We start from the raw sequence: 14425 nt of genomic DNA, 5'->3' as shown, positions 1-14425 counted from the left end.
ATGAATGGTACATTGGTTGAGTTTGGCTTTGAAGACAACATTGAAACAAATGCTTATGCGTTTTGAGCTGGAAAGGATGAAGAAGAAGGAGTATGTGAAACAATTAAGGCACACAAAAATGATTTTTTATTGATCATTTCAAAACAATAAATAATACATTTCATCCAAGTAAATCCACCCTAACAATTAAAAGAAAGGCAACATAGAAAAAAAATTGTCTACGTGTACTATCACGTCGTCACCTTCTGTTAGCCAGATCTAACATTAGAAACTAAAAATATTAAAATAGTGATTTTTTAACAATATTTTTAGAAGACTAAAAATGAAAACGTCTATATTTAAAAGAATTTAATTAAAATATATTTAACCCATAAAAATATCAAATTCATTTTATAACAAACCAGCCTCAAACTTTCTTCTCTTAAACTCTAGTCTTGCATCAAATATAGATAATTTTCTTTCTGGGTTAGTTAAAAAAAACTAATGGTAAAATCGTATTTCATATTTTTCCTAATAGAATTACCAAAATTATTAGAAAAATAGAGTGATCAAACATCAAAGTCACATGTTCAAACTCGATGGATTGTAAGTGTAATTAAACCTATTTGGTATTTAAAATGAGATCTTACTTACTTTAAATAAAGAGACAAGTATTCACAAATTTCTTACAATATATAATTATATAAACTTTAAAAATATTTTGATATATTCACAATGAAGATTTCTAGTGAAATTGGAAATATAAAAGAGGGAGCAAGAATAAGAATAATCATGGTCTTTTGCTTGGTGGGAAGGAACGAATTTGGATGGAAAAACAATATGATAATGTTTGGGGCTTTCTCATTTCCCTCCCATTTTGGTAGGCATCCCATAATAATAAAAGAAAGGTAAATGATAGCTGCTGCACTTCTTTTCAATTATATTCCTTCCTCTCTTTTACTCCTTTTATCTTAGTAAACAAAACCTAAATGGTTTTCTTAATTATATAAATTTTACATGAATTGGAAAGTTTAGTTGGGTTCGATTTCAATCACTCAACATAGTTAAAACCGACTTAAAGATTCAATTTTTATTATTTTTTTAATTAATTAGACTTCAAAGACTCACTAAAATCAAAACTCAAAATTTTCACATTGATAGTGGGGACTTAAATTCATTAACTCCTATTGTGAGTTAGTTTCTTACCGACTAAACCAACTTTAGCTAATCCTCCTAACTAGGGGTGGAAATAGGCTAGGCTAGGCTAGGCTTTAGAAGGCCTGAGCCTGGCCTACGATAAACTTAAAAGGCCTAAGCCTGGCCTAAGGCCTATCATAGGCTCAGTTTTTTAGTCTGGCCTGACCTTTTTAAAAGCCTGGCCTGGCCTGAAAGCCTATTTAAAAAGCCTATATCTTATTAAAGTTTTCAATTAATTTGTATAACTTAAGAAGTCTTGTAGGTCGACCTATATATACATATATAAGTGAACCTATTTAGCATTTGTTATATATATATATATATATGGTAGCCTATTTAGCTTTTTTTTCTTCTAATATATATGCATACATGAACCAACTTATTTAACATATCTCTAATATATATAGGAAAATATAGGCCGGCCTATAAGGCTTCATATGCTTTTTTAATAGCCTAAGCCCGACCTATTAAATAAAATAGGCTTTTAAAAAAGCCTAAGCCTGGCCTCTTTATTAAATAGGCCTGGCCTGGCCTAGGCCTATGTAGGCTAGGCTGTAGGCCCCTGTAGGCCGGCATGGCCTATTCCCACCCCTACTCCTAACTAACTATACAACAATAATACAAATTGCTTGCATCATGTTACTGTTATATTTTATCCATCTCTGTTGAATACTATTTTGTTACATTGCATTTGGAAATAAATGATGCACCAACCAAATTAGTTTACCTCATTTTTTTCAACAATCGCGGCACTCTTTCAAATAAACCTAGCTAAATTAAATAGGAGCCCTTTTATAACAAAACCATCAATCCATCCTGAAAAGTAATTTTCAAATGATATAATATATATTTAAATGGGCTATCGGTGAAACTTACTAATTCAAGTTTTTCAGACTAATTTTTAATTATTTACACAGTTTGAACAAAAAATTAATTAATCCAAAACATTGATTTTGTTAAAATTTGACTTTGACCTGTGTTCCATTTTCCTCGTGATAAAATATATCAAACAAATATGATCACAATGTTCTGCATCACCCCATGTGAGATGTTCCAAGAAATCAAAACATAATAACTCTTCATAATTGGAAGCTCAGAAAACTTATAAAAAAAAAAATGAATAAACAATTTACATTATATATGATTCTGATCTAAGAAAAAAAAACTAAAAAAGAAAAAAAAAACTCTAGATCTATCTCATCAAACAGTTGTAGGTTGAATACAAATCTTTGAATTCTGAAGTTGAATCTGTTGAACTTGTAAGCTTCTCAATGAAACACCACTTGATCCTGATCTTCTTTTCCAAAGACTGTTTTCACTTTTGTTTCCTTCTTCCAAATTATTCACTCTCTTGATCACTGGCAAAGGAGGATCCATTTCATCAATTTTCATGCCAACAACAACATTTTCATTTCTACCACACTTTTGAATATTTTTGGGAACATTTACAACCCTTTGTTTGGTTGTGGTGGTGGTGGAAGTAACTGAGGGGGTGCTAATAAGATTCTTACTAGAGAAAAGTTTCTTGAGTTTGGAGTATTTCACCACAGGTGAAATAATGGAACTAGAAATGGTTTTGTTGTTGAAGCTGAGTAGTTTGTATTGTGAAGATGGAAATCCAGCAATTTTGTTGTTTCTTTTGACTTGACCCATGCAACCTATTCTTGGTGATAAAGGGTCATTGCAAGAAGAAGGGGGGTTGATTCTACATCTTGGGAGGTTTACTTCTTTGATGGAGGGTTTTGAACATAGCATTGGAAGGAATGTGTTTTTGGGATGGGGGGTGTAAAATTGATGATGGGTTTCAAGTTTTTGATTACCCATGTTAGTAAAGGAAAACCAGAATTGAGGATGGTTTTGGGATTGTTACCTATAAAGAGGGAGGAGTGTGAAGAAGAAAGTGTGAGAGTGTGATGGAAGAAGGACAAGAAGATGAGAAGGTGTCAGAGGAAAATGAGTAGGTTTCTTCTTTTGGTTTTGGGGATATGAGAGTTTGAGGTTGTCAAATATGTAAAGGTTTGATATGTAGTTTTGTGATTGTGACCTTTTATTTTAGAGAAATTATTTTTGAACATAATTTTTTTTAATGTACACATTAGAGTTTCATTTGATTTTTGTGAAAATATTAATAAGAGACACATAGATAAATACACCCAATTACATACAACTTTTTTTGTATTTTAAGTTTAGATAATATTGATGATGTCTGCTTGACTTAGTTTAATGGATAAGTATTGATGAATATGTTGTTTGAGTTCAAATTTGAGATCTGGGACCTCTGTGAATTTTTTATGATTATTATTATTTTATTTATGAAAAAAATAGGTTAAATATTTGATTTGCCATTTTTATGAGGCGAATTTGAAAAGTATTTAACAAATTAAAACAACGTTTATATTTCATTAATTAACTTTATTAATTAATATCTTTATTTTTCGTTAACAAACTTGAATTTATTATTAAATTATTTTTAATATTTTGATAATTATTAATCAATTTGATCACTTTATTAAATAATTTTTTTATATTTTATTAATTAATTTTGTTATTGTTAACTCGTACATATTACTGTTCACTGTTTACGTCCCCTGTTAAGTTTTCTCGTATATAAATATGGTGAACAGTATTGTGTGTAAGTATTAATGTAGAAATTAGATGTAAGAACATTGTTTCTCTAAAAATCTGTGACATTTTAGTTTTTTAATTCTTTTCATTTATATTTCAATGACATAGCTGCCGCATGGTTTTTTTTTTTTTAATTTTTAAAGCCATGTTACTTATGTGTTGATTAATTTTTATGAGGATTTAAAATAGGAAAATAATTAGAAAACAATAGAGAATTTTTTTTTATATGAATATTTTTTTCGGATTCCCTCCATGTAACAGCAGCTAATTGTATATTAGTACTAAAAGAAAAAGTGATTGCGTATAAAAGAAAGAGTCATGGAATGGAAGGGAAGAAACGGTACACATGCACCAAAATTACAAAGAAAAAGCAGAGGAAGGACCACTATGTAGTGTGGACTGTGGATTGATTTTATTTGGAACTTAGCAGAAACCAGATCAAAGAACAGGCTTTGTCTGTTTGATTGAGTATGAACCACTTCACTACAAATTTTATGTGTGGAAAATAGAAAGGACTAGAAATGAATACAGCTAGATATAGACAGCATCTTTTCTATATTTATGCTTGTGGTGTGGGTAACTTTGGTGGGATCTGAATTGAGTTGATCTAATGGTAGTAAAGTACTCATAACTATAACTGTAGTTTGTTGGGGTAAAGTAAGATCATTGGCTGAGCAAAAGCAACACTTCATTGTTCCCCCTTTTAAAAAAGTTGGGTAAGGTTACCTCCTTTGTAAAATGCCTTGAAAACAACAAACAATTGTAGTATTTAATAAATAATTAAATATGTTAAAATTAGATGGTATCATGTGATTGGTTGGAGGTACACTACCCAACTTTTTATGATGGGTAGAGAAGTTGTCCCCTTTAAAATATGTTTATTTTGTAAGGAAAAATATGGTTAAGGTATAAAACAAATACTACAAAATTAAAGTTTTTAAGTGTATTTTTATTTCACTTATCTTTTTTTTTATCTCTTGATTGTTTGTGACTTAAATAACTTACATATCACATTTCTTTGAGTAAAATGCAAGAAACTATAATGAAGAATTTTGTTTATTTCTTTATTTAAACTATAGTACCTTAAAAAGAAAAAAAAATTCTTTACATGAAATTATATATGTAAATACAAATAATATTTATAATGATTTCAAATCTGAAATTCTTCATTTATATAGTGAGTTTTACTGCAAAACTTTTCTTTTATAAAAAAAACTAAAAAAAACAAATTTAATCACCATTGTAATTAATGAACTTTTATATGTGAAATTGTAAGCTTAGTTTATAAGTTTATATGATAATTTAGACCTGTTTGATAACGGTCTTTTCATCACTAGTTTATAGTTTATTTTACTAGCTTATAACTTATTTTTTAGATTCTATTTCAAATAGCGTTTTAGCTTATAGCTTATAATTTATCATTTTTCTTCCCTTTTTATTCTTTTTATTTTAGCATAAGCTCATTTTTATTCTTTATAATTTATTTTTATTTTAAATTAAATAATTATGTATTAAAATCTTCTATGTTATTTTACATTTATAAGATACTTAAAGTGCTAATTTTTTCAAACACTTCAATTAACTTATCAGTTATCAGTCTCAATCATCAATCATAAACTATAAGCTATCAGTCATCAGCCATCAAATATAAGTTATAAGTTACCAGCTAACTTATCAATCAACCGCTATTTTTACCAAACAGATCAGAGATAGAGATGTTATTTTATACAAATTCTTACTTAATGAGAGTTGAATATTTTGTATAACTTTAAAGAAAGAAGATATTATGATTAAACTCAAATATTTTAAGAGTCTAATTTTCAGTTTTCCACACATGCTACGATGAAAAGTTATAAGTAACTATTTAGATAGATAGATTGAGAGAGAATTAAATGACTTTAGAAGTTAGAAGTGGTTATTGCAAATAGGGATTGATAGGTGAGTGTGATGATGATTGACGATGATGATTATGGTGAAATGTAAATGCAGGTTAGGTTGGAGTTAAGATAAGCTTCAGAGTCAAACTGTGGTAATTTAGTTCCGTGTTTTGCGGAATAGGTCCACCATGTCGGCTCAGGCTAGGGTGAGAGGCCTGTTTAGGTCTCTCACCGTGAGAGACTTCAATTTTTTTTTTTTTTTGGGTTTAAATGAATATAATGCCATTGGATCAGATGTGAACATATGATAGTATGGTGCACCCAACATACAATAATATTTCATAAAGTGCTACACGGTTTCCAATGTCTGCATGCTACAGTAAAAGTCAATTCCAATTGCAGCAATAACATTAAATGATGATTAATTTAAATGAAAAATATTACTATTATACTACCATCATTTATTTGTCTTCATGTCATTGAAAAAATTATGGAAACCTTGGAAGCATGATAAATGGACATTTTTAATTCTGCATCATTTTAAGTTGCAAGCATTAAAAATGATAAACGTTAAATTTTGTAGAAAATTAAAATTTGCATTAAAATTATAATTAATACTATTTTTTATTTAAAAACTTGATGTTTTCTTAAAATTTAAAAAATAAATAAAGTTTAAATAAATAAATCTATCATTAAATTTATTTTGTAAAATTTAAATTTTGGTTTTTTTAATTTAAAAAATAAATTATGTTTAACTTATAAAATCTCACGTTAATTTTAAATTTGTTTTTCTAATTAAAAAAATAAATTATGTATAAATTTATAAATCTCACGTTAATTTAAATTATAAGTATTTTTATTTTTTAAAAATTATTTTGACGTTTAAATAAATTATTTCGACCTATAATAATAATAATAATAATAATAATAATAATAAAACTATAATAATATTGATAATAATAATAATAACAACACATAGTTATAATAATAATAATAATAATAAAAATAATAACCATAATAATAATAATAATAATAATAATAACAATAATAATAATAACACATATAAAAATATGATGCACCCAACACAATTGAATTGCTATTTTCAATGTCTGACCAAATAGTAAAAGCTAAAGTTTTCTGAAGCAAATGATTGCAACATTAATTAAATGGTGAAGAAATTGAAAACATGAAAAAAAGGGGCGAAGAGCAAATTGAGAAATGCAGCAAATATCAATACCAAAAGAGTTGAAATAACATCATTTTTGCAACCTGTACCCCTCATTAACATGTAACGTTACTAAAATTAAAATTAATAATAGAAAAACTGTATACTTAAAATTTACATTAAAATAATAATTAATATTGTTTTTTATTTAAAAACTTAATGTTTATTTAAATTAAAAAAGTAAATAAAGTTTAACTTAATAAATCTGATGCAAAATTTATTTTGTAAAATTTAATTTTTTTAATTTAAAAAATAAATTATATTTACCTTATAAAATCTCGCGTTAATTTATTTTTTTAAAATTTTAAAAATAAACTATGCATAAATTTAGAAATCTCACGTTAATTTAAATTTTAAATTATTTTATTTAAAAAAATATATTTTGACGTTTAAATAAATTATTTTAACACCTATAAATAAATCTGACGTTTAAATAAATTATTTTATTTTAAATAAATTATTTTGACAACTATAATAATAATAATTAAACTATAATAATATTAGTAGTAGTAGTAATAATAATAATAATAATAATAATAATAATAATAATAATAATAATAATAATAATAATAATAATAATAATAACACATAGTTATGTAACCATAATAATAATAAAAAATAATAATAACCAAATTAATTGTAATAATAGTAATAATAATAAAAACACATAGTTATAAATTATAATTACCATAATAATAATAATAATAATAATATTAATAACCAAAATAATAATAATAATAATAATAATAATAACTGTGTTACAAATGAATTGATGATGTTCGACTATGTGTTAACCATGTCAGAAAGTCAACTGGTGATGGTGAACTATATGTTAACCATGTTACAGATGAACTGATGATGTCCGACTATGTGTTAACCATGTCAAGGATTCAAATGATGATGGTGTACTATGTGTTAACCATGTCAGGGAATCAACTAATGATGTCCAACAATGTGTTAACCAAGACAGGGATTCAACTAATGATAGTGAACTATGTGTTAACCATGTTAAAGATGAACTAATGATGTCCGACTATGTGTTAACCAAGAAAGGGAATATACTGATGATGGTGAATTATGTGTTAATCATGTTAAAGATGAACAGAAGATGTCTGACTATGTGCGAACCATTTCAGGGATTCAACAGATGATGGTAAACTATGTGTTAACCATGTCAGGGATTCAACTAATGATGTCCGACTATGTGTGAACCATGTCAGGGATTCAACTGATGATGGTAAACTATGTGTGAACCATGTCAGGGAATCAACTGATGATGGTAAACTATGTGTGAACCATGTCAGGAATTCAACTGATGATGGTAAATTATGTGTGAACCATGTTAGGGATTCAACTGATGATGGTAAACTATTTGTGAACCATGTCAGGGATTTAACTGGTGATGGTGAACTTTATTTGAACGTTGTCAGGGATTCAACTGATGAAGGTGAACAATGTGTGACCCATGTTAGGGATTCAAATAATGTTGGTAAACTATATGTTATCCATGTCAGGGATTCAACTTATGATGGTACACTATGTGTGAACCATGTCAGAGATTCAACTGATGATGTAGAACTATGTGTGAACCATGTAAGGGATTAAACTAATGAAGTCGAACTATGTGTGAAACATGTAAAGGATTCAATTGATGATGTCGAACTATGTGTGAACCATGTCAGGGATTCAACTGATGATGGTAAACTATGTGTGAACCATGTCAGGGATTCAACTGATGATGGTAAACTATGTGTCTACCATGTCAGGGATTCAAATGATGATAGTAAACTATGTGTTAACCATGTCAGGGATTCAACTGATGATGGTAAACTATGTGTCTACCATGTCAGGGATTCAACTGATGACGGTAAACTATGTGTTAACCATGTCAGAGATTCAACTGATGATGGTAAACTATGTGTCTACCATGTCAGGGATTCAACTAATGAGGTCGAACAATGTGTGAAACATGTCATGGATTCAACTAATGATGTAGAACTATGTGTGAAACATGTCAGGGATTCAACTAATGATGTCGAACTATGTGTGAAACATGTCAGGGATTCAACTGATGATGTCGAACTATGTGTGAACCATGTCAAGGATTCAACTGATGATGATAAACTATGTGTGAACCATGTTAGGGATTCAACTGATGATGGTAAACTATGTGTGAACCATGTCAGGGATTTAACTGGTGATGGTGAACTTTATTTGAACGTTGTCAGGGATTCAACTGATGAAGGTGAACAATGTGTGAACCATGTTAGAGATTAAAATAATGTTGGTAAACTATATGTGAACCATGTGAGGGATTCAACTATGATGTCGAACTATGTGTGAACCATGTCAGGGATTCAACTGATGATGGTAAACTATGTGTGAACCATGTAAGGGATTCAACTGATGATGTCCAACTATGTGTGAAACATGTCAGGGATTCAACTGATGATGTCGAACTATGTGTGAACCATGTCAGGGATTCAACTGATGATGGTAAACTATGTGTGAACCATGTCAGGGTTTTAACTGATGATGGTAAATTGTGTGTCTACCATGTCAGGGATTCAAATGATGATAGTAAACTATGTGTTAACCATGTCAGGGATTCAACTCATGATGGTAAACTATGTGTGAACCATGTCAGGGATTCAACTGATGATGGTAAACTATGTGTGAACCAAGTTAGGGATTCAACTGATGATGTCGAACTATGTGGAAGATTCTCAGGGATTCAACTGGTGATGTCAAACTACTTGTGAACCATGTCAAGGATTCAACTGATAATGGTAAATTATGTGCGAACCGTGTCAGGGATTCAACTGATGATGTCAATCTATGTGTGAACCATGTCAGGGATTCAACTGATGATGTCAAACTATGTGGAAGATTCTCAGGGATTCAACTGATGATGTCAAACTATGTGTGAACCATGTCAGGGATTCAACTGATGATGGTAAACTATGTGTGAAGCATGTCAGGGAGTCAACTGATAAAGTTAAACTATGTGTGAACCATGTTAGGGAATCAATTGATGATGTCAAACTATGTGTGAACCATGTCAGGTATTCAACTGATGATGATAAACTATTTACGAACCATGTCAAAGATTCAACTGATGATGGTAAACTATATGTGAACCATGTCAGGGATTCAACTGATGATGGTAAACTATGTGCGAACCATGTTATGGAGTCAACTGATGATGTCAAGCTATGTGAGAACCATGTCAGGAATTTAACTGATGATGCCAAACTATGTGTGAAACATGTCAGGGATTCAACTGATGATGTCAAACTATGTGTGAACCATGTCAGAGAGTCAACCGATGATGTCAAACTATGTGCGAACCATGTCAGGGATTCAACTGATGATGTAAAACTATATGTGAACCATGTCAAAGATTCAAGTGATGAAGGAAAACTATGTGTGAACCATGCCAGAGATTCAATTGATGTTGTCAAACTATGTGTGAACCATGTCAGGGATTCAACTGATGATGTCGAACTATGTGTGAAACATCTCAGGGATTCAACGCACGAGGTCGAACTATGTGTGAACCATGTCAGAGATTCAACCCATGATGTCGAACTATGTGTGAACCATGTTAGGGATTCAACTGATGATGTCGAACTATGTGTGATCCATGTCAGGGATTCAACTGATGATGATCAACTATGTGTGAAACATGTCAGGGATTCAACTGATGATGTCGAACTATATGTGAAAAATGTCAGGGATTCAACTGACGATGGTAAACGGTGTGTGAAACATGTCAGGGATTCAACTTATGATGATAAACTATGTGTGAACCATGTCAGGGATTCAACTGACGATGGTAAACTATGTGTGAAACATGTCAGAGATTCAACTGATGATGTCAACCTATGTGTGAACCATGTCAAGGATTCAACTGATGATGGTAAACTATATGTGAACCATGTCAGGGATTCAACTATGATGTCGAACTATGTGTGAACCATGTCAGGGATTCAACTGACGATGGTAATTTATGTGTGAACCATGTCAGGGATTCAACTGATGATGTTGAACTATGTGTGAACAATGTCAGGGATTCATCTCAGGATGTCGAACTATGTGTGAACCATGTCAGGGATTCTACTGACGATGGTAAACTATGTGGGGAACATGTCAGGGATTCAACTGACGATGGTAAACCATGTGTGAAACATGTCAGGGATATAACAGATGATGTCGAACTATGTGTGAAACATTTCAGGGATTCACTTGACGATGGTAAACTATGTGTGAACCATTTCAGGGATTCAAGTGATGATGTCAGACTATGTGTGAACCATGTCAAGGATTCAACTGACGATGGTAAACTATGTGTGAAACATGTCAGGGATTCAACTGATGATGTCAAACTATGTGTGGACCATGTCAGGGATTCAACTGATGATGTCAAACTATGTGTGGAACATGTCAGGGATTCAACTGATGATGTCAACCTATGTGTGAACCATGTCAAGGATTCAACTGATGATGGTAAACTATATGTGAACCATATCAGTGATTCAACTGATGATGGTAAACGATGTGTGAACCATGTCAGGGATTCAACGAATGATGGTAAACTATGTGTTAACCATGTCAGGGATTCAACTGACGATGGTAAACTATGTGTGAATCATGTCAGGGAATTAACTGATGATGGTAAACTGTGTGTGAACCATTTTAGACAAATAGCTGATGATGTTCGACTATGTGTGAACCATGTTAGAATGCCCTAATGATAGTCAACTATGTGTGAACCATGTCTGACAGTCAACTGATGATGTCCAACTATGTGTGAACCCTGTGAGATAGTCAACTAATGATGGTCGACTATGTGTGAACCATGTTAGGAATTCAACTGATGATGGTAAACAATATGTGAACCAAGTCAGTGATTCAACTGATGATGGTAAACTACGTGTAACCATGCCAGGGATTCAACTGATGATGGTAAACTATGTGTTAACCATGTCAGGGATTCAACTGGTGATGGTAAACTATGTGTTAACCATGTCATGAATTCAACTGATGATGTCGAACTATGTGTGAACCATGTCAGGGATTCAACTAATGATGGTAAACTACGTGTGAACCATGTCAGGGATTCTACTGACGATGGTAAACTATGTGGGGAACATGTCAGGGATTCAATTGACGATGGTAAACTATGTGTGAACCATGTTAGGGGTTCTACTGATGATGGTAAACTATGTGTGAACCATTTTAGGGATTCAACTGATGATGGTAAACTATGTATGAACCATATTAGGGATTCAACTGATGATGTCGAACTATGTGTGAACCATGTCAGGGATTCAACTGATGATGGTAACTTATGTGTGAAGCATGTCAGGGATTCAACCGATTATGGTAAACTATGTGTGAAACATATCAGTGATTCAACTGATGATGGTAAACGATGTGTGAACCATGTCAGGGATTCAACGAATGATGGTAAACTATGTGTTAACCATGTCAGGGATTCAACTGATGATGGTAAACTATGTGTTAATCATGTCAGGAATTCAACTGATGATGGTAAACTATGTGTGAACCATGTTAGGGATTCAACTGATGATGGTAAACTATGTGTGAACCATTTCAGACAATCAATTGATGATGTTCGACTATGTGTGAACCATGTCAGGGATGCCCTGATGATAGACACCTATGTGTGAACCATGTCTGACAGTAAACTGATGATGTCCAACTATGTGTGAACCCTGTGAGATAGTCAACTAATGATGGTCGATTATGTGTGAACCATGTCTTGTAGTTAAATGATTACGATCAACTATGTGTGAACAATGTTAGGGATGCATCGAAGATGATCAACTATATGTGAACCATATTAGGGAGTTAATTGACGATGATCGACTATATGGTCAACTCTCTTTATTAAGTCATAAAATTGAGTGAATATAACATAATTTTATTTTGCTGAAAAATATAGAATTTATTTAAAATTGAGTGTAAATTATTGGCAAAATACTCATTTTGGTCCCTTAACTTCAAAAAGTGTCATATGGGTCCCTTAACGCTCCAAAAGGTGTCATTTTAGTCCTTTTTATCATATTAGCGATGAATTTAGCGACGGATTTTTGAGTTTTTATGTCGCTAATGTGATAAAAATGACTAAAATGACACCTTTTGAAGAGTTAAGTGACCAATATGACATTTTTTGAAGTTAAGGGACCAAAATGAATCTCGAGGTTAACATAAGGGATCAAAAATGGTATTTTGCCTAAATTATTAAAATATTATAGCTATATTTTTGAAATATTAAAAATAACGTTTTTGTAACAAATATTACAAAACAAATATTACAAAAAAAAAAAATAATATATAATTTTTTTTTGAAAAAAATAAAATGCTAATAAGAGCAGAATTTCAGTTAAATAAAAAAAATGAAAATTATTAAAATTGAGAATAAATTGATTATTTAATTTAGAATCTTGATTTTTTTTTTGAAATATTCGGCATCATAATTTCTTATATTTAGAATCACATTTTTTAAAATAAGAATAACTTTAGTTTTTAAAATAGTCAGAAAAATATATTTTATTTTATGATTATATATTATGATTGGATAAATTAAAAATTATTTTTTACCAAAATTGAAAGAGACTATTTTTAGGAATAATCATGGAGTCATTAAGGGGTCATTTATAATGATTAAATAGAATGATATCAAAAGTTTAAATTGACAGTAAATAGAATAATTTATGAGTAGAATTTGACCATTCATCGTTTATATATATATATATATATATATATATATATATATATATATATATATATATATATATATATATATATATATATATATATATATATATATATATATAAAATTGGCTTTTCAGACAAATTTAAATAATATAATTAGTGCATTGTCTTTAATTTATCATATTTATCATATTTATATATATATATATATATATATATATATATATATATATATATATATATATATATATTACTAATTTTAATGATTGATTTTTAAAACATATTTATTCTAATTATTTAATTTATCATTATCGCCAATTAAAAACAATAACAATATGATATAGAAGAATAATAATTTATTTTTTGTAAACTAATAAATAACTTATTCATAATATTCAAAATATATAAATTAGATAAATATAAAATAAAATTATTAATTAAAAGTAATATTTAAGTCTTATTAAGAAACGAGAGTTAAATATAAATAAATAATTATGTAATAATTTATTACACTAATAACTTTTATCAATACAAATATTTAAATTATACTAATATTTAAAATATTTTATTATTGCACTATTAATACACTGTCATTCTTCTCACAAATGTAAAGCTACCAATTTTTCCATTTTCACAAGCGGCAAATTATCCCGCCTACAAATTTTGCACTTTTCACAAGCCGACGACAATTTATCCCGCCTACAAATTTTGTACTTTTCATAAGCGACAACTTATCCCGCCTATCTCCTTGTTTCCACCATCAAAACTCTCTTTTTTT

General features: G+C 29.9%; 1 protein-coding gene across 1 annotated transcript; it reads right to left on the bottom strand.

Moving 5' to 3' along the window:
* Nucleotides 1-2258: 2258 nt before the first annotated feature.
* On the bottom strand, nucleotides 2259-3197 carry LOC131627339 (uncharacterized). The gene has a single exon (XM_058898183.1). The coding sequence runs from the start codon at nucleotides 2998-3000 to the stop codon at nucleotides 2377-2379; it is 624 nt and encodes a 207-aa protein (XP_058754166.1). The 5' UTR covers nucleotides 3001-3197; the 3' UTR covers nucleotides 2259-2376.
* Nucleotides 3198-14425: the final 11228 nt, after the last annotated feature.

This window comes from Vicia villosa, unplaced genomic scaffold, assembly GCF_029867415.1.
Source record: "Vicia villosa cultivar HV-30 ecotype Madison, WI unplaced genomic scaffold, Vvil1.0 ctg.000359F_1_1, whole genome shotgun sequence".
In the NCBI taxonomy this organism is placed as follows: Eukaryota; Viridiplantae; Streptophyta; class Magnoliopsida; order Fabales; family Fabaceae; genus Vicia; species Vicia villosa.
Note: the sequence above shows the minus strand (reverse complement) of the source record. Positions and strands in the feature narration are given on the sequence as shown.